The sequence below is a fragment of the Dromiciops gliroides genome, chromosome 6 (genome assembly GCF_019393635.1).
Source record: "Dromiciops gliroides isolate mDroGli1 chromosome 6, mDroGli1.pri, whole genome shotgun sequence".
Taxonomy (NCBI): domain Eukaryota; kingdom Metazoa; phylum Chordata; class Mammalia; order Microbiotheria; family Microbiotheriidae; genus Dromiciops; species Dromiciops gliroides.
In genome coordinates, this window is record NC_057866.1 from 119,956,104 (window position 1) to 119,976,223 (window position 20,120).

A 20,120-nucleotide genomic window follows, 5' to 3' on the forward strand; every position below is an offset into this window, starting at 1 on the left:
AAAATAAACAATAATTACCTTGTATATAAGAGATTACATTAATCATCTTTAACTGTCTGTTATTTTACTCTTAAATTCATAAATCTTTTTTCTAAATGTAACCCATCAAACTAACTAAAGTATAAACTCTTCAAAGGAAAGGAAGGAAAGGGCTATACCATTTTATACAGGATAAAGAAACAATATGCAAATTGCTCTTTGTATAGACAACACTTTACCATGTTCAAAGAATTATTATGTGAGCAATGTAGACAAGACTCTTTTTAAAAAATAGTGGTTCAACTTCCTATTATTTATCCATTAACCATAAAATTCAGGGACAGAAAGGCTGTAAGGTAAATTCTAGAGAAGATTTAGTTTCTACCTTAGAATTTTACCTAATGGATTAATGGTTAATGAATGAGGTAGTCTGAGACTTCTTCAATATAGTTCAATATATTTATGTATCTTTGATATCATTCTTGTGATTCCTTTTAATGATAAAGATAGCCACTTACCTATATCTTCCCATAGTTTGTATCTGCACATCATTCCATAAATCCTCCATAGGGTGTTTACCTGACATAGACCGCTTGATTTTGCATGAATGCCCATGAATGCATTTGGATGTTAGTTATTCCTCACTCTCATGGTATGGGAATGGCTAATTTTTTCTCTCATTTCTTTGATGCTATTTTTATACTGCATTTCCTGTGTATTTCTTCCTTGATAATGGGTTGCAGTTTGACTGTGCTGACAATGCACTTGTCAGATGCTCTTTGGGTGATCCTCAATATATTTCATAGTGATTTCTAATTTATTTTTTTGTGAATCATTGCAATATAATTGGCAGATGACTCATGTATGAAAGGTAGACATCAATTTTCTAATCAAACAACCTACATATTCCTGAGACGTTTTGCCAAAATTATCTGAGTAAGTCCTGTTTTCCAATTTCTTCCTAGACCAAACTGACTGTCAGTTTAAAAGCATTTATAAAAACAGTAACCATCATCAAGTGCTGCAAGTTTAAATAATTCTATGTCCAAGAAATGGGCACTTTGTTTTCAGTGCCTAATTATAGAGATTTTCCACAGTTCCTCCAAGGGCAATGAATTACAATTGGAAATTATTTATACCGAATACTGCATGTGACTACAGCTGCATCATGAGGTGCAAAATCTGGAAGAATTTTCCAAGCCATCATTTCTTTAATTTGATGACTATGCTTTGTTAGCCAATTAGATAATGGAAAGTATAATGTTAACAGACAATGAATAAAGATTGAATGATTCAGCACATTAGAAATGTAGTAGTGTCCCTCTGGGCTCACAGCTATCATTTAGTATAGATTTCTTATAATTTTATTCAGCTGGTCAGATGTCCAGTCAACATTTATTGAGCACTTTGTGTACTCCCATCCCAAGTCCTGGAAATTCTAAATATGTACTTTGGGAACTCTGCTCCTGGAAATCATTGGTTCAAAGTACCTTTTTATATCAACAGAATAATCATCTATTAATATTTGATTAGAGGTGAATGAAGAGGATCAGCTATTTAAAAATATGTCCTACCTAGCCCTGGAATATATTCGGTTATTATATTTTGTCTCTAGAAGGCTCCCATTAAAAGACACTTATTCTACCTAGGTCCCAGAAAAAATCAATCTGGTTGCCTGGGGAAAACTAAGTTAGGGACTGAGTGCTGAGTGGCTTGCCACTTATCTGTTGGTAACTAGGTGAGGAATTATTTGTTCATAGAAATCTATATCTATTATTATCTGTTAATAAAGTTAACAGATATATATATATGTATATATATGTATATATATGTATATATATATATATATATATATATATATATATATATATATATATATATATATATATCCCAAGTTTTTATCTTTATAAATCCCAAGCATCACAAGTAGGTCTGGCCCCTTGGGCCAAGAAGAATGAATCTATTTCTGTTATTCATATTAATTTTAATTGTCTTGATAGAGATTATTTCAAAGAAGCCTGAAAGACTTGTATGAAATGATGTAGAGTGAAGTGAGAAGAACCAGAATAATAATTTATACAGTAATGATGTTACTGAGAAGGCAAACAACTTCAAAGACTCAAGAACTCTGATTACTGCAATGCTAAACTACTGATTCCAGTAGACCAATATTGAAGCTTGCCATCCACTTCCTGACAGAGAAGGAAGAGACTCTAGACAAAGAATGAGACATACCTTTTTAGACATGACCAATGTAGAAATGTTTTCTCTAATTTTTTTTCAAGAGTCCCTCTTTGGGAAGTGAATACAAAACAAATACTTGTTAATATAAAATATAATTATAAAAATGACTTCCCAATTGGAAGGGGGTGACATGAAAGCCCATAACCAATTTACCTATTTACTTCAATGATTTCCTAAAATTACAGGATATTAGCCTTTGTTTGGTTTAATTGGGGAGGCATTTCCCACTGTAGGGTAATCATTTTGATGAGAATCTTTATCTAAATAGGGATATGCTAAAGACCAGCTCACTAGGTCATTAAAGGAAACTTTCTCAGAAGACTTTTCAATCTACTTATTCTATAAGAGTGAGCTAAAAGACTGGCTTCCTTTCCTGGGCTTCATGTTCACTCTACCCTGTCAAGAAGAAAAATAAATGTGCAGTGGTATAGGCCTGAATTCTTGGGTCAGTGGTGGTGGTCATGTACGGGAGTTGGGGACTGGGCCTAGAGAAAGAAATTATTGTCATAATATATCCAGCTTCTTGCCAAAAGAAGGTTGTCTCCACAGCCTGAGCAGTTACTCATTTGGAGAGAAAAGTCAGTATGTTATCAGAAAGTGTACATCTGTTGGAAAGTAAACAGCTTATTCCACAATGCCCAAGTGTTTTTGTTTTCTAGGAAGAACTGAAACCATGGAATGATGCTAAGGGTCTAGGATGAATGTATAGAATGTGTAGGAAGCTTTGATTGAAATGAAAATCCAGCTGAAATATCAAAGGTTCACTCCTGAATGATGCTGATACTATTTTTGAGAGTTTTGTGTTTATATCTATTTTAAAAACCCTGTCAGTATTAACTTTATCTTTATTTTTTGTGGGGTAAAATAAAACTTGATTCCAAAAATTCATAATGTTACCCTTTCTGTTTCTATAGGACATGGGGCTTCCATTACCCAGTTTTGGAGATACCTACACTAGAAGTTTATTTTGGTGGTTTCCTGGAATAACTCCAGGTGAGGACAAAGAATCGATAAAAGAAAATTGTGGTTGAACATATTTTGTGACAGCCCAGAGCTTGGGATGACCACTGGTCACTGGTCACATGGTTACATATGTATCTATGAATAGAAATAAAGATTTACATAATGATAATGAAAATAAAGAAATAGAAAATAGATTACTTTTATAATATCCTCAAGTATATGTATGCATGCATATACATATATGTATATATACCTATTTATACACAAATATGCATATATATGCTCTTTAAAATTATATAGCTTTATTTTATGATAAATTTAGAAAATATGCATTATTAGCCTGAGTTGGATATGAGTGGAAAATTCTCTTGGGTTTGATAGAATAATTAATATCTTATAGAATCAATTTTCTAATCTCCTCTCTGTGTATGGTCCATATAGTTGAGTACTAACTTCCCTGTCTATGCCTTTGAGTTTCTTAACTGGGCTTCAGGCTATTGACCTCATAATTATCTCCTACATGATTTCAGGAGGTGCTTGTGTTCCCAACGCTAGGAAATCTATTCTTTGTGATTGATCCAAGTCTTTCTGCCTCAGTTCCCTGGAAGGCAACTTATCCATTGTTAGAACTAGAACAGACTACTCCATGTACTTGTACTTAATGTTTAGCACTGTAATCTGTATTCATAGAGATAAGAGAGATATCAAGTGGTCATTGAGTCTAACATCCATAGTATAAAGCTAGTCATGATTCTCTTGAAACAAGGACAGAAAGAAAGAAACCAGGGACAAGGATAGGACTAATAGTGATAGAGAATTAAACACACACAGGAGGGATTCTGGAGCCTTTTGTAATATTGTGGATGTTAAAAAGCCTAAAAGACAGGGAAAGATTCTTTGGACCTCTATTAAAAAGTGCTTCAATAGTCAGAAGGCTTCCTTAACTCCCTGTGCTGCCACCAGTAGTAGCTTACTGTCTGAGAGATGCCTTTATTTCTCAGCTTGGAAGGAGGGGCAAAATGATGATCATATCCTGAGCCTAATAAATGTCTAGCTCATAATCCAAGCTGTGCTTAATTTCCATGTTCACTTGGCAGCTTAAGCAGATATCCACGCTCTCTTGCCTCTTAGAGAGTGAAATTTGCAACAATATATTGATTTAAAATTAAATACATACCCATATATTTCATGTGTAGTGAAAATAGATGATTTACAACAAACTTTAGAGCATGTTCTTTTACATGAGGCTTCCTTTACTTTGATCTTCCTTTGTAGCACTATAGGGTACATTGTTTCCTTTTTGAAGCCCTTGTTTTATGTTTGTTTTTCTTTTTTTAGTTATGTCTCACTCTTCCTGAACCCATTTGGATTTGATTATTTGTTTTTGGCAAAGATATTAGGAGGTTGGTCATTTTCCTCACCAGCTAATTTTATAGATGAGGAAAATGAGGCAGAGTTAAGTGTGTTGCCCAGGGTGAGACAGCTTGTAAGTGTCTGAGGCCAGATTTGAACTCATGAAAATGAATCTTCCAAATTCCAAGCCCAATGATTCCTGATTCCAAATCAAATACCACTTAGTTGCCCCTTATTGTAATTTTAGGATGAGAACCAGAGACTTTTTTTCATTTTCTTGGGTCTCCCTTTGAGATCCTATGCTCTGAATTCAGTTGAGAGAATCTTTCTAATTAAGATTAGTTTAAGCAAAGTTCCATTAAGTGATCTCACAATTCACATTATAGATCAATTTAAGGTTCATGCATCAGTTTCATAGAATCACAGATCTAGAAATAAGTTGAAAAGTAACTTAGAGGTCATATGATCTGACCTTTCCTCATTTCATGGATGTGGAAATGAGGGATCAAAAAGGTTAAGTAATTTGCTTAAGGTGACACAAATCTTAAATTGAACAGAGTTTTGAAAACACATCTTCTGAAACCAAAAACATTGATCTTGCTTTATGATATAATGATGCTTAGGTAATTATTAATACCTCCAGTTAAAGATGAAGCAATTGAGTTTCAAAGAGGGTGATTTGTCAATGGCCATGTAACTAGGATGTGCCAGAGCTAAGATTTGTGTCCAGGCTTCATGACTCAAGATCAACTGCTTTCTCTTCTATGCCACATTTTCTCTAACACACAAAATTAAGTGTAAAGAGGCTAGTGATACAAATATACAAATGACCCTTTGCACTAGGACTTAGTGGGTATGTTCATAGTTTTAATCTTGCTATCTTCTCCCATTATCCACAGCAAACTGGATGACCAAGAGCCCAATAGTATTTTTCTAAGATTATGGTTGTACCCTAACCTTAAATAGATTCATGCAGCAAACAGTGACCTCCAAAGATAACCAGAGTTATGGAAATGTCCATTAACAGGGTCACATTAAAAGAATTTCTCTGTTGGAGATAATGTTGTGAGATATCATTAGTTTAAATAGGAATACTTATATTAATATAAGTTGTCCTACATTTAAATAGCATTCCATTAAATCAAGAAGATGAGCCTAACAGAAAGAAATGTTCAAATAAAAGGATTCATTGATTTAAGAATGAAATAAAAGCTTGAGGCTGCTATCAGAGAAATAGGCATGCTTAATCACTTTATTCCAATCCTGTCATAGAAATGTGATTTTTTGATGAAAATTCCTTAAAAGTAACTAATTTTCTGGTTGAACTCAAGAAGTCTATATGATCATTTTCTCAAATAAAGAATAAAGGCAATGAGGCAGTTTTTTTTCATTATTTCATAACTAGGAATGTTATGAATATTTTTTATAAAAATCAACTTGGTCACGAGTTATTCTCTCCCACCCCAAACTCTTCAATTAAATACAATTTAAAGAGACAAAGTAAAATTATTATAAAATGTTTCTGGCATATCCCATAACTAAAACTTTAATTGATACTAATTTTTTATTCTTACTTATTAAATCTCTGTTATTAGTTTTTAGTTGTTTTTTTTTTCTTTTGGGGGGGCTGGGCAATGAGGGTTAAGTGACTTGCTCAGAGTCACACAACTAGTAAGTGTCAAGTGTCTGAGGTTGGATTTGAACTCATGTCCTCCTGAATCCAGGGCTGGTGCCTTATCCACTGCGCTACCTAGCTGCCCCCTCTGTCATTATAGTTTTAAGAAATACTTCTGAAATCCAATATATTGAAATTAATTTTAATAAGAAGTACAAAAAGATAATGTTAAGCAATATTTGCAGGTATTCAATAATTATTTTCCAACAGCAAGCAAAAAGTGACACATTCAAATAAAGGTTAAATTGATTCTCTTACACTTAAAACAAGATAACTTTTCCAATTAAAACAAGGTCACAAATGAAAGAATATTATCACCCCTTAGTTATATCCTAATAGCTATGAAACTTACCAGAGAAGCACCCAGAAAATTCTATGCAGTGTCACTATTCAAAGGTCAGTGTAATGTGCACGCATCATGCAATGACTCTGCATGTGGACATTGCTGTTAATTGGTGATGAGAAATAGAATACGAACCCCTTTCTCTTTTTCTCCTCCTTCCCTGCTAATTGGGCAACTCATAGAAAATATTCTCTAAAGACACTTCACAACATCCCCAGTGGAACCTTGACAATAAGGCTGTCACTTTCAAAAGGAGGCTAGAGTGGCATGCCTGAGATTCTTCACACACTGAAATCAAATTTTGTTTAATCCCAGCATTCAGAAAGGGAGGATTCCCCAAATTGGCCTGTCTTAATAAAATCTATTAAACCTCGATGGAATTTGAAGCACAAGCACCCATAATTCCCGGGGATCAGGCATTACCTGAAATATTTCAAGATCATGCTATGACCTTCAGGCTGCAATCTACAACAAGCGTTCAGTTTCATTGAGGACTTTTAACCATAGTTTATCCTCGACAAAACTATAGGTCAAAAACCAAACAAAGATAATAAGCACCTATTACATCCAGTCATTATACTAGGTGCTATAGAAATAATAACCAAAGCGATGCAGTCCCAAAACCCAAGGACTCAATATTTCACGAACTCTTAAATGGCATTTTTTCCTTTTATAAAAGAACAAGATGTTTCTGCAAACGTTGCTTTCTACCTGGGACCAAATGCTTACCTTTTTGTTTTCTGAGCAGAAGGATTATGAATCTATCCCCTTTGGTTTGGGGCTAGGAGAGATTAGTAAGGACCTATCATTTCATCAGTCTGGGAGCTCCAAGTTTGTAAACTCCCTCCACCAGTGCAAATAAGTAACTGGTCTACGATGAAGTCTCAAGAGAGATGTCAGTGATTTAGCCATAGTTACAAATACAAATATAAATGCTAGGTGCTAGCAATATGATGACCAAAGTGACAGTATTTGTCAGAGGTAGGATCTGATTATTAGTCTTTCACTGCCCCTGTACCCAGTACATCACAGTAAAACTAGGCCAGAGGTTTCATATTTCTCTTACAGGTGAAACATAAAGTTGCACTCAAGAAATGAACCAAACTGAGTGGGAACAGTGGCAATGGGGCAAAAATAAGATAAAAGCAATTTTAACACCAATTGCAGCATAATTCTTTTGATTTCTTTCCCTAAGCCTCTTTCAAATGTAAAGCCCAAGTATTGGAATTCATCTGAGAGCTCAGGTTCAATTCACGATTCTCTTTTCAACCTGTAATATACCATGATGTGTTAAGCACCAGAAGGGAAAAAGGTATAACAAGTAAACTTGATGATTTGAAGAATTACATATTTTAAGCAAATACCATTTCAAATCAAAGTATAACCCCTTCTCCTAAATTAATGACAAATTTGAACCAGTAAAACAAAAAGAACTAAAGTATGAAATGATAAACGAAATTTTATAGCAAAAATAACTTCCTGAATGCTATCACCAACTTTTAAATGACAAAACTAAATGACAACATAGGAGAAATAAAATGATAAACTATATTAACCAATACTTCAACTTAAATGAGTTTTTTTTTTCATTTCTCTATACCAAGTAGTAATCTTTGTTTCACAGGAGAACAGGCCATCCAGAATTTCATATTGTCTTTTAGTAGCTCTGGTGTTGCAGATGTTTATATTAACATTAATTCAAAAGTATTGGAAAGATATTAACATGACAGCCAATGAAAGTTCAGCCAAACACAACAATTTGTTCACTTTACTTAAATTAGACACTAAGTGGCTTTGGAATGCATTAAATAGGAATTTGCATTTACAACCATAAATACTACTCCATAGTATATTACTCACATAAGAAGAAAGCCACATTGGATCTCGATCAGCCAATTGTACTAGAAGTTAAATGAGTAATTTGAGAATGAGTTGGATACTCAATTTCTATAATCTTTTAATAACTTCCTAAGGGAATAGTCTTTAAAATGATCTCTGGCTTTCTTTAGCAGACAGTTATGTCATCCTGTTGACTTATTGCATTTAGAAATTTAAATGTATAAGGAAAACTATCCCATTTGAAAAATAATGGATTTAATTGTTATTACATACCCAAATGCTTGCTAGAATCTATAGAAGACAATAACAGTGAGTATTTTCATTTAAAGTTTCTCTTTTCAAAGTTATACCATTTTCAAAGCTAATTAATTCTTGAAGTAAAATTGTCATATGAATTGTATCCCTGAATAAAGGAAAAAATAGGTTTCACAAATTCATATGAATTTCTCCTGTCTCATCTTGCCCATTTGGTTTGTAGGCTCCATCTTCATATGCTAACATGTAGATTCAAACTTTAAGATATTACTGTTTAATTCTTTGGAAAGAGAAATCTTGTAAGCAGAAGCATAACAAATTTACTTTTCTTTCCTACTATGACTGTTTATTGGCATTGGGTCACTATCTATAATGTAAAGAGTGAGAGTGGTCTGCATTTAAATAATATCTATTGTGGACAAAATAGAAATTCCCTCTAAACAAATCAATATCCTGAAAAACAAATCAAATATAGGAAACAAAAACATACTGTTGTTTAAAGTTGGTTCTAACTAAATATTTAAAATAGAACACATATAAGAAACTTTGTAATTGAAATCAACCAAACTGTCAGTTTTTTATTCCTAGAACAAAAGTTCATTTTAAGTAAACTTTATTAATTTTAATAAGGAATTTTCTCTTTTTCTACTGTTAAAATTATCAATATTTCCTTAAATAGGTTATTGAAATATTATAATACTTGGAGGGATACTTATTCTCTCCTTTTTTAAGGGGAAAAACATGAGGTTCTTACTTGGCTTAAACTTGAACTTAAACTTGGCTTAAACTTAAACTCATTTGTGATATACCCTTACCTTTCTTTTAACTTATTTTTTTCTCTTTATTCTATGATTCTGCTTTCTGTTTCTTTGAATTTTGTAAAACCACAATTATATGTTAACCTAAGATTTAATACAGGAATGATGAATATATTGTCTTGTGATACATAAAACTATATAGACTAAGGATACAGTCAGGAAGTATGATAAATATAGGTTTTAAATTTTTTAAACAGTGCATTCAACCCAAAAGGGATGAGATGAATAAATGTTTCATTATAATTCAAGCCTATGCATTAAACTGTATGTCTTAGGATGTGTGGCATCAGCGTATTGTTACTACAAATTTTAAGCCAGAAGTAGTTCCTCAGATGGTCTTAATCCTGTGCCTTTGGGATTAATAGACTAGTTCAAGCCAGGTCCTAAGTGCTCAAGGAGCTCAATTAATAGAGAATCAACATCAGAACTGGGTAGTATTAGACTAGTTGATAATTCCCTAAAATTGTCTACTTTTCTACCTAGACAAATCAGACAGAAGACTTATGAACCTGGATTTATGACTATATTAAACATTAGTTAGATGATTGGAAACAAAATAAATTGCCTTACTGCATATACTTTATTCTTAGTAAACCTAATGATCATTTTAAATAGCTGCTAATAAGAATGTTGGGAAAGTTGACTATTCCAAAATAACTACAGGATTTAAATCATGTTTAACTGACATTGATATAGTGGTCTTCAAATTAGGGATTAAAACCCATTGAGTATAAAGAGAGTAGAGCTCCCTGATGGGTCTTTTCCCATATGACTTCTTACACATATTGGATACTCAATGAATGTGGCCTGAATGAAGGAATAGATGAATACAAGTAGACTTAAGGAATCTGATAACATACAGAAAGCCATCATATCTGTCTTCTTTCACTCCTCTTTTTCCTCCCCCTCCTCTCTGAAAACAGAAAAGTTATGTCAAATAAGACATTTGTCACCATCTTGTATCATATATACCAGTAATCCATAGGATAGTAATGGCTAGGTCTTTTTTATCTATAATTTGGAAAGCTTTAAGAGTCATGAGAGAATTCACAAGTTATATTTTCATTTAATACATTAATGATAAAAATATAAGACCTAAGGATCTTCAGCAATATGAATAGTGAATTTTCAAGTGAACCTTTGTATTTTTATAAAGCTGAATAAATAATTGAAGATGCATCTTAATCTAATCCTGACACAAACTGGAATTTTTAAGTGAAACTTTGTATTTTTATAAAGCTGAATAAATAATTGAAGATGCATCTTAATCTAATCCTGACACAAAGTGGAAATACAGAGAAACTGAGGAGAACTATCATCTTAAGATCCCTTGAAAAAATTCTTAAGGCTGACAATCAAAAAAATACTGATTATTAATGAATTTGTGAACTGTTTGTATTCTTTGTAGTTTTATATTTGAAATCAATAGGAAATGGATAGCAGAAAAATAGAAAACTATTTCCAATATTAAGAAAGATTTGCATATTTCATTGATCATTTTATTTTAGCATCTTATCTAAAGGGATGAGATTCATATTAATTTCTCCTCACTTTAATGGCAATTACATCAGTTAATTTCAAAGCAGGGCATGTCTGATAATTGAATTAGACATATTTCCATTTCTTGTGTATGTAACTTTGGGTATTATATATACACATACATGAAATTGGTATTAATATGCCAAGGGAGCATGCTCAGGGTTCTTAACACCTAATTTCCTGCATGTTTTTTTTCCTCCTTGGAGTAAATCATTGCTTTCATTAGTCTGCATTCTTAGTTGTTTTTCTAAGGGGTGAGTAAATTTTTCAAGTTCATGGCTCTATAACTTGTGATCCTTGTTCTCCATGGAGTTTCCTACCTCTCCCCAACAAAATTTCAATATTCCTCCATACCTATTCAGAACTCTTAAGGATTCTATTTAGGAATATTCACAGAGATACATGCACCAAAGTCAGAGCAGTAACAGAGCATTCTGAAATAAATTATATGAACATATGATAAGACTACATTGTAATTAGTACAGAAGATCCTCAACCATTGAAACCAAAGAAAATAATGATTCTAGACAATCTACTCTAATTTGTACATAGGACTGATGCCAGCAATAAACCATGCAGGGACGGCCCTTTGCCAAAAGAAGAGAGAGATTGTTTGTGGTGGTGTTTGATTTGAAGTACCAATTATTTACAAGCTTTTTTACATATATACATATTTATAAATTTATAATTTATACCTGGGTTGTTTGACATTAAGGACATATATTATAATTTACAAATGAAAACCTCTTTAAATGTATAATATATATATACCATGAAAAAAGCACCCCTTTTACTGTTTGCCCTCAAACCTGACATACTTTATCATATTGCAAACATATCTGAATTACATGGGAGATCTACAATGTATACAGAAATATGTATGAAAATAAGGTCCTTTGTAGTTGAATGCTTGAGTAAAGTGCATGTTTTAAACTATTTTTATGATAAAGAAGGCATCATTAGAAGGGGATTAGGGATATTTATATTGGGTTTATGCATCACCCTTTGGTTTCTTTAATGTCTTATGGATTATATTGTGGCCTCTGGGACTATTGACAATTATGTCTGTCTTCACTGTAAATTCTGTTATTAAAATGAATTTGTGACCTTGATTTCAATATAGTCATGCAGAATACAGAAGAGAATCACATTTTTTAAAAGAAAAAACTAGAAGAAACAAAGAAAAAAGGCAAATGAAAGCAACATTGTTTGGTTCTTTTTGCTTTTTTTCCACATCAGAAGTTATTCCTTTTATTGATTTTTCAACATACCTATTTTATGCACTAGACTCAAATACTATACAAAACTGCAAGAAATGACACTGTACGACTACACATGTTTCTACAAAGACATCATCATAAAGGTGATCTCTTGGTAAAAGTCAACTAATAACTGCTAATATATGTGTGAATCAAAAGGGCTTTTAGGTTGTTCAGAACCCTGGAAGTTAGGGGGTCATACACAATCATTACATTTTTTTAAAAAGCTGTCTCAGGGTATAAAGAATATTTTCAAAACATTCAAAAGAAAAGAAAAAAAAACTCCAGAAATTTACTCATTCTTATTAAACATTGATATAAAATTGAAAACGGCTTCTAATTTTGCTACTTATGTATGAGTTGTGTGTATATGTGTGTGAAATAGTCAATAATTGCCAGTAATGCTTTAAAGTTTAAGTAAAAAAATGTTCAACCCTTACCAAAACCTTTTTCTGGTATACAAAGCCATTGTAAAGTTATGTCAGCAAAATGTAAAGTTGCAATTTACAAAAGCAGATTTACATTAAATCTTATCTGAGTGAGCTGCTTTTAGGACAGAGAAAAAGTGCCACTTTAACTGCCTCTTCCTTTAGAATTAGTGGCTTCCCCAAAATGATGAAGAGAGAAGCCTTAAGGCAGAATTTTTCTGTATTAGTAAACAGGAACAAAGAGTATCTTACAGTTTTCATATATGTTCTCCAGGACACAAAAGCTCTGATCAGTTTCTGAGGAGTGGGAATGTCAGCATTGCTCAACAGCCTTCAGAGTTTGAAATGAATTGTTACTGTCTCCAAACCAAGACAATTTGGCTGATCAATCTCAATACATATTTGAAAGAGTAAGACACTTTCTTTTGTGAAATGGAGACACTAAGAATTTAAATTGTCTGTGGCTGACAAAAATAATTTGCAGGGTTTCAGTGACTGCTTCAATGACAACTTTCCAATAAGGTCTAAAGGTAAGAAAATAATGACTATGACATTCCAACAGTTATTCAATTCTAAGCATAATTAACATCCTGTCAGGTTGTGAATCATCTAAAATTTGAGGTCATCATCAGACTGTAATATGTACATGGATAAACAAACTGTACAGAATAATTAGAGGCTAAATCTTGCTTCCTAGCATTCTTCTTATGTGCACCAAACTCCCAAATACATCAACAGGGATTCTGAGCACTCAGGGAAAATGTTAAGTTTGCAGAGCACAAACCTTGCTGTTTTAAAAAAAAAACTCATCTTTTAAATAATAACTTCACCCATTATTGTAAAATTAGACATGGGTAGAGAAAGATCCTAACATCTAACTAAAACAAAAGTGTTCCAGAAGTGTTGTGTAGGACTCCCATTTTCATTTCTACAGTAAATAGAGGTCATATTCAGCATACCTGAAATTGACTCCAAACCAACTTCCCTCGGTACACCTTTGTAAAAGCAATGGCTCAGTTGGCATGGGTGCTATCTGCTTACAGATCCCATGAGTTAGCAAATGTGGGCCTCCTTTGGAGACTTACTGATAAGATAGATTTCTATATACATTCTGTACATATTGGTTCACAAATTAGCAGTTATTAGTCAGACTGTACATAGCAAAACAACCTAGCAGATTTTTATTTTGCATTATCCATATAAAGTTTTGCATTTAGGTTGATGGAGCAAACCCTAAGAGCACAGGCTCCCTGTTTAGATATGTTGCCCAGTACACTAAATTAAAAGTACCAAATAAGACTGGGAAAACTATTCTAGACATTCTGTCAATCTTACTAACACTATTGAAGGTTTTCTTTGCTTCTGCTGGCTTTCCCTCTGGTTTCTTGTTGGTTTCTGCTGTGGTGGCACTCTTGGAGATGGTAGAAAGAACTGGGTCCTTCGTAATATTTGGAGCATAATTGGCCACTGCCACAGCATAGGCATTGTTCTTCTTCATCACGGATGCCTTTTCTTTTTTCTATGAAAGACATAGAAATTAAAATTGTGCAGACAGAATTAGACAACTATTTAATGGAGGCTTGGCCAATGAGTCTCGGGACCTCATCAAATGAACTTGATCAAAAGAATTATTTTCCAGGCCATTTTTTCATTATATTTTGCTATTATATAGCTATTCTGGTAGCTTTTTAAAGGAAACAACAAATATCAGGGACATGAAGATTGGAGAAGTTAATTTCAATGAAGGAGGATCATGGAGTCATGAAACTACCATCAACAGGGAGTCCTTACAGGTACATCAGTGATGCTTACTCCGTTGCTAGTGTGGTTTTATTATAATAAGAAGATCATGTGCTTATAAGAAATTATCCAATGCTTCATGGCATGATATAATATGACAAGTTGCATACAGAGGGTAAAGAATATGGGAAAGCATTCTGTAGAAATGTGTAATTCCAAAGTGAGAATACTCTGATTTAATTTAAATCAATTCACTTTCTGGATGTTTTGTTGAGAACACAAACATCTTGAGAAATCTTTCATTTCTGAGTAAAGAAGTCACAGTAAAGATGTGAATGGCAGTGCAAGGAAAAAAAAGTGAATAATGAGTGTATGAGTATATATGTGATGGTTTTAATCTCACCTAGCAGGTAACTGAAAGGTATATGGTGGGTTGTACGGAGGCTACGGTATATAAGCAATGAGAAACCATGAAGAAAAAATAATCAAAAGATGTCATGAGGATAATGTCAATAGGAAATTAATATGGGCTCATGATGTGGTGAGAGAAAGAGACATCTGAGCTTTTGTGCTTCACTGTTGTGTCATGATGCCAGAGTAAAACTAGGAAGATTTCCAACATGTTGCATAAATCTGCTACAGTTAATTTATGAGAAGGCATGGAAATGAATTGCCTAGATAGGCAGGAACAAATTAGCTATGATGTGTATCATCAAAAAGAACATCCCTCACAAATTCATCTAAGTATTAGGAACAAAAATTAAAGGAAAGAACATTGAAACCCCCCCCAATTAAAATAGCATTTAAATGCCTAGAAATTTCATGCTAATATAAATATATTTGCCCAAAAGAATGCTTTTATATTACTTGTGTGTACAATAGCCATCTCTCAAACTTTTATACTTAAGGGCTTCTTCTTAACATACAATATTGATGTCTATATGGACATATTGACATCTAAAATTTCACATATTTTTAATATGTCATGTAACATATCTATACTTATGGATACTCTAAATTAACCTATTTTGAAAAATAAATTAATGTTTGAATGGGTCTGAAGATTCTATAGAAATGTAACAAAATTGGTGTCTCCTCCCCTTAACTCCCCCAAAAAAAGAAATATAAAGAGAATAATAAAACCTAATTTGTAATATACAGAAGAGAACAAAGAGAAGTTCCAAAAGAAGAGATTGGCAGGAAAAAAAGATTTTTAATTTAAAGGTGAACTCATCTTATATTATAAATAAAGGAAGCTACATTGGAATGGAGTTTCATGGTTTCATATACAATCTTTATTACACTAAATTTTCTATGTACAAATCAATATTATCTTTGTTATTTTTAAAGTTCAGCATCGAAATTAAATTTTTAAACAATAAAAGAGTGTATCTATTTAGGTCAATAATGCCATACGCTCTCTGAATTGTGAAGCAAAGACCAATTGTTCCCTGCCTACAAAATCCAATTCTAGACAAATCCATTCTTCTATGGAAGTAGAAATCCTTTAGGCACGGACTGCTGGTAATCTAACCTTTCTCAAACTGTGACAAAAATTTCTCTCTCTCTCTCTCTCTCTCTCTCTCTCTCTCTCTCTCTCTCTCTCTCTCCCCCACACCTCTAATTTGCCAATTCAAGGGACATAGATAACGATTTTTTTAAAATTCAGTATGTTTTTCAGTTGTCTGAGTCATAGGCATAACCATTTACCATGAACACTAATAAAACTTGTCCACTTGCCATTTATTCTGGAAGTTGACCACATGTCTTGAGTTCTAATATAACATTCTCTAAAATTATTTTATATGAGTCAGTAGTCAAACTATCAATTGTAGGCACCCTTGAATACTGTGCTAAATGGTGTAATATCACATTTTCTCAGTTTGTCATCATAGTTACTCCAAAGAGTCCTTTAAAAAAAGACAAAGTATTCACAAAAGAATAGACATCATGATTAAAACCTTGGATATTTGGAATGTATCAACATCCTCCCAAAGTGGAAGGGGGAAGAGAAGAGAAGAGAGGAGGGGAAACTCCTTACAAAACAGAGAGCCAATATTTGCTTTCAGTTTTAAATTTTTTAAAATTCATTAAAAGAGAACAACAAAAATAAAGATTATTTAAACCAATAGAACAAAAGAAATTCCATTCTCAGTTTACTTCAACCAAGTACTCAATCATCAAATAGTTTATATTTCTTGGGGCTTTAGAAGAAGGCATTGATTAGTTCTCTTTTTAAAAAATCACAGATAATTATGATTATCCTGTTGGAATCAAATTAAGTCAGGATTAAGACTATATGTATTTAATTCTTAATGAGGTCCATGGGGCTTAATTTAATTATAACTCTATATTTAACAGAGCTATAATTAAATATAAACAGCAATTCTCATTCTTCTCATTCTAACATATTCAAAAGTTGAAGGAAAAGGTGACTTCCTTTGTAGTTTCTCCAACTACTTTGGTAATTCAAGATGTATGCTATTTAGATTTAAAAAAAAATCTTTCTGAAATTATAGCATAACCTTCACATACACACTTGAGAAGTGAAAACTTTAAAAAGCATCCTTTCCATAGTTTGTTGTTTCCACTGAAGCAGAATGAAAACATGGTGCAACCCACCATAATTAAATTCTATTTGCTATTTTTAAAATTATGTCTTACAGGTTTCAGAATATATTGAGAGTTTGTTTATTGCTATATTGAGGCCTCTGGGTGGATGTTCAAAAATGCCAATCATTTCAATGACTAAAGCACCAAGGGACTTAATTCAAGCCAGGAAAAAGCCAGATTAGCACAATAAGCAGGACTTATATACTGGTGGCAAACCAAAGTATGCTTTTTGAAACCAAGAAGTGAAAATAATACAGTGACAATAATAAGAATATATCTGAACATTAGAACTCCACTGGTTGAAGCAAATTAGCACATGGCCCAAACTATGACTCACAAAATTTTAGAGTTGGAAGGAACCTTAAGAGTCCTCTAAATCCACTCCACTTCATGCCTCACCTTAAAAAGATGGGGAAATTAATGTACAATGAGATTAATTTAATAAGGTAGATAGTAAAAGAGCTGAGACTAGAATACTCCTGAAGGCCCATTTGAAAGGGGTTTTTTTGTTTTGTTTTGTTTTATGTAGGATCAAGGTTCCTTCTTCATGTGCAGAAAGAAAGTATTCTATGTAAAGAAAATAAAACCTTTCCAGGAGAACATAGGACCTTGTATGAATTTCATATTGTGGATTATAAGAAAAAATATATTCATTAAAGTTTTACTGAACAAGTCTCTGTGGAACTCCATCCCAGGCTACTAAAAAAATCTATCTATCTATCTATCTATCTATCTATCTATCTATCTATCTATCTATCTATCTATCCATCCATCTATTCATCTGTCCATGTATGTATGTATCTATCTACCTATCTATCATCTATCTATCTGTATCACACAGAGACAATGATTTTATAGTCAGATTTTAGTATCACAGACTTAGACCTGGAAGGCACCATAGAGTTTATTCAGTTCAAATGTCAAATGTTGCTTATGAAGAAACAGAAGCCCAGAGATTTGAAGTTACTTATGAAATAACACTCAGCTAGTAAATTACAAAAGAAGATTTGAACCAGGCATTTTCTCTGGTTTTCTGCCTGAAATTTTCTATCTCTTCTCTGCTCCCTAGCCTCCTTCAAGTCTAAACAAAAATCTTAGCTTCTAAAGGTAGCCTTGCTGAATCGCTCTTAATTCTAGTGCCTTCCCTCTATTATTTCCTATCTATCACGTATATATATATATATATACACATATACATATACATATATACATATATATGTATATATATGTATATATATGTACACACATACATATATACACACTATATATGCATACATATGAACACATACATATGCACACAAATATATGCCATATTTATCTATTTTGTTTGTAAATATTTATTTGCTTGTGGTCTCCTATATTATATTGTGAACTAGTTGGGGGCATGGACCATTTTTTCCCTTTCCTTTCATCTGCAGAGCTTACCACAGTGCCTGGCACAGAGTAAGTACTTAATAAATCATTATTGGCTGACTGAACCCAGGATTCTTTGAACCAAGTCTAGCACTCTGTGCTTTATATCATCTTGTCTCTAACTTTTCCTACTCTAAAATCATATAAGAAGTAAAATGCTGGAAGGGTCATTAAAGATAGCCTATTCTAATTCTAATTTTGTAGATTAGCACTATGAAGCTCAGAGGTGAACTGACTCACTCAAAGTCACATAGGGAGTAAAAAAAATATAGCATAGTCTGTCTAGAGAATACCCCACATATAGGCAAATACTGTGAGCTATGGAAAGACAGGAGGGGAATCTTCAGTTGTAAGGTGATGGTTGGATTGCAAGCTACCTTAAGGAGTTTATACTTTTATTCAGTAAGCAGTTTGGAAAATATTTGAGAATTTTGAGCACTGGAATAAAATAACCAGTTTATGTATAAGAAAGGTTAACTGAATATAGCTAACATGTATATAGCCTTATTTTGTGCCAGGCAGTATGCTAAGCACTTTATAATTATTATCTCTTTTGATACTTAAAAAAACCCTGGGAGGTAGGTACTATTATTATCAACACTTTATAAAGAAACTGAGGCAAATCAAGGTTAAATAATTTGTCCAGGGTCACACAGGTAGGAAGTATGTAAGGCTGGATGTGAACCCAAATCCTTCTGACTCAGTGCTCTATCTACTTTGCCAACTAGAATTTAATGTCATGTGGAGAGATGGGGGGAAGGGAGACCAGTTAGGAAGTTGGCCAGAGCAATAGAGTGGATTGAATACTAGACTGAAAGTCAGGAGATATCTGTTTCAACCATTACTCACATGTTCTCTAAACTTTATGATGGGCAAGTCAAAACCTCTCAGCATCTCTATTTCTCCATATGTAAAGTAGAGATAATAATACTTTCACATCTGCATCATAAAATTCTTTTTTGTTTTGTATTTTTTTCTTTGGTGGGGCAATAAGGGTTAAGTGACTTGCCCAGGGTCACACAGCTAGTAAGTATCAAGTGTCTGAAGCTAGATTTGAACTCAGGTTCTCTTTTTTTTTTTGTGAGGCAATTGGGGTCAAGTGACTTGCCCAGGGTCACACAGCCAGTAAGTGTCAAGTGTCTGAGGTCGGATTTGAACTCAGGTCCTCCTGAACCCAGGGCCGGTGCTCTATCCACTGCGCCACCTAGCTGCCCTGCTCAGGTTCTCTTGACTCCAAGGCTGGTGCTAGATGCACTGTGACACCTACCTGCCTGCATCATAAAATTCTTGTAAGGAATACACTTTGAAAGTTTAAAATATCATAATCATCTAATTGTCCAGGCAGGTGGTGATAAAGATATTGATCAAGCTGGCAATAGTGGTAATGGAAAAAGGGAGTAATATTTGAGAGATGTAGTCCACCAGAAAAAGCACTGGTTAGAAATAGAGGACTTGGGGCAGCTAGATGGCACAGTGGATAGAGCACCGGCCCTGGAGTCAGGAGTACATGAGTTCAAATCCGGCCTCAGACACTTAACACTTACTAGCTGTGTGACCCTGGGCAAGTCACTTAACCCCAATTGCCTCACTAAAAAAACAAAAACAAACAAACAAACAAAAAAAGAAATAGAGGACTTGAGTTCAGATGATAGGTGGGAC

General features: G+C 33.4%; 1 protein-coding gene across 1 annotated transcript in view; it reads right to left on the reverse strand.

Annotated features, from left to right (window-relative positions):
• Positions 1–6,342: 6,342 nt before the first annotated feature.
• The window catches only part of GABRA2 (gamma-aminobutyric acid type A receptor subunit alpha2), a 151,432-nt gene continuing 137,654 nt past the window's right edge, over positions 6,343–20,120 (reverse strand). The window contains exon 9 of the mRNA XM_043970766.1: positions 6,343–14,214. Coding sequence (XP_043826701.1) covers positions 13,909–14,214 — 306 coding nt within the window. The 3' untranslated portion in view covers positions 6,343–13,908. The remainder of the gene's footprint in view (positions 14,215–20,120) is intronic.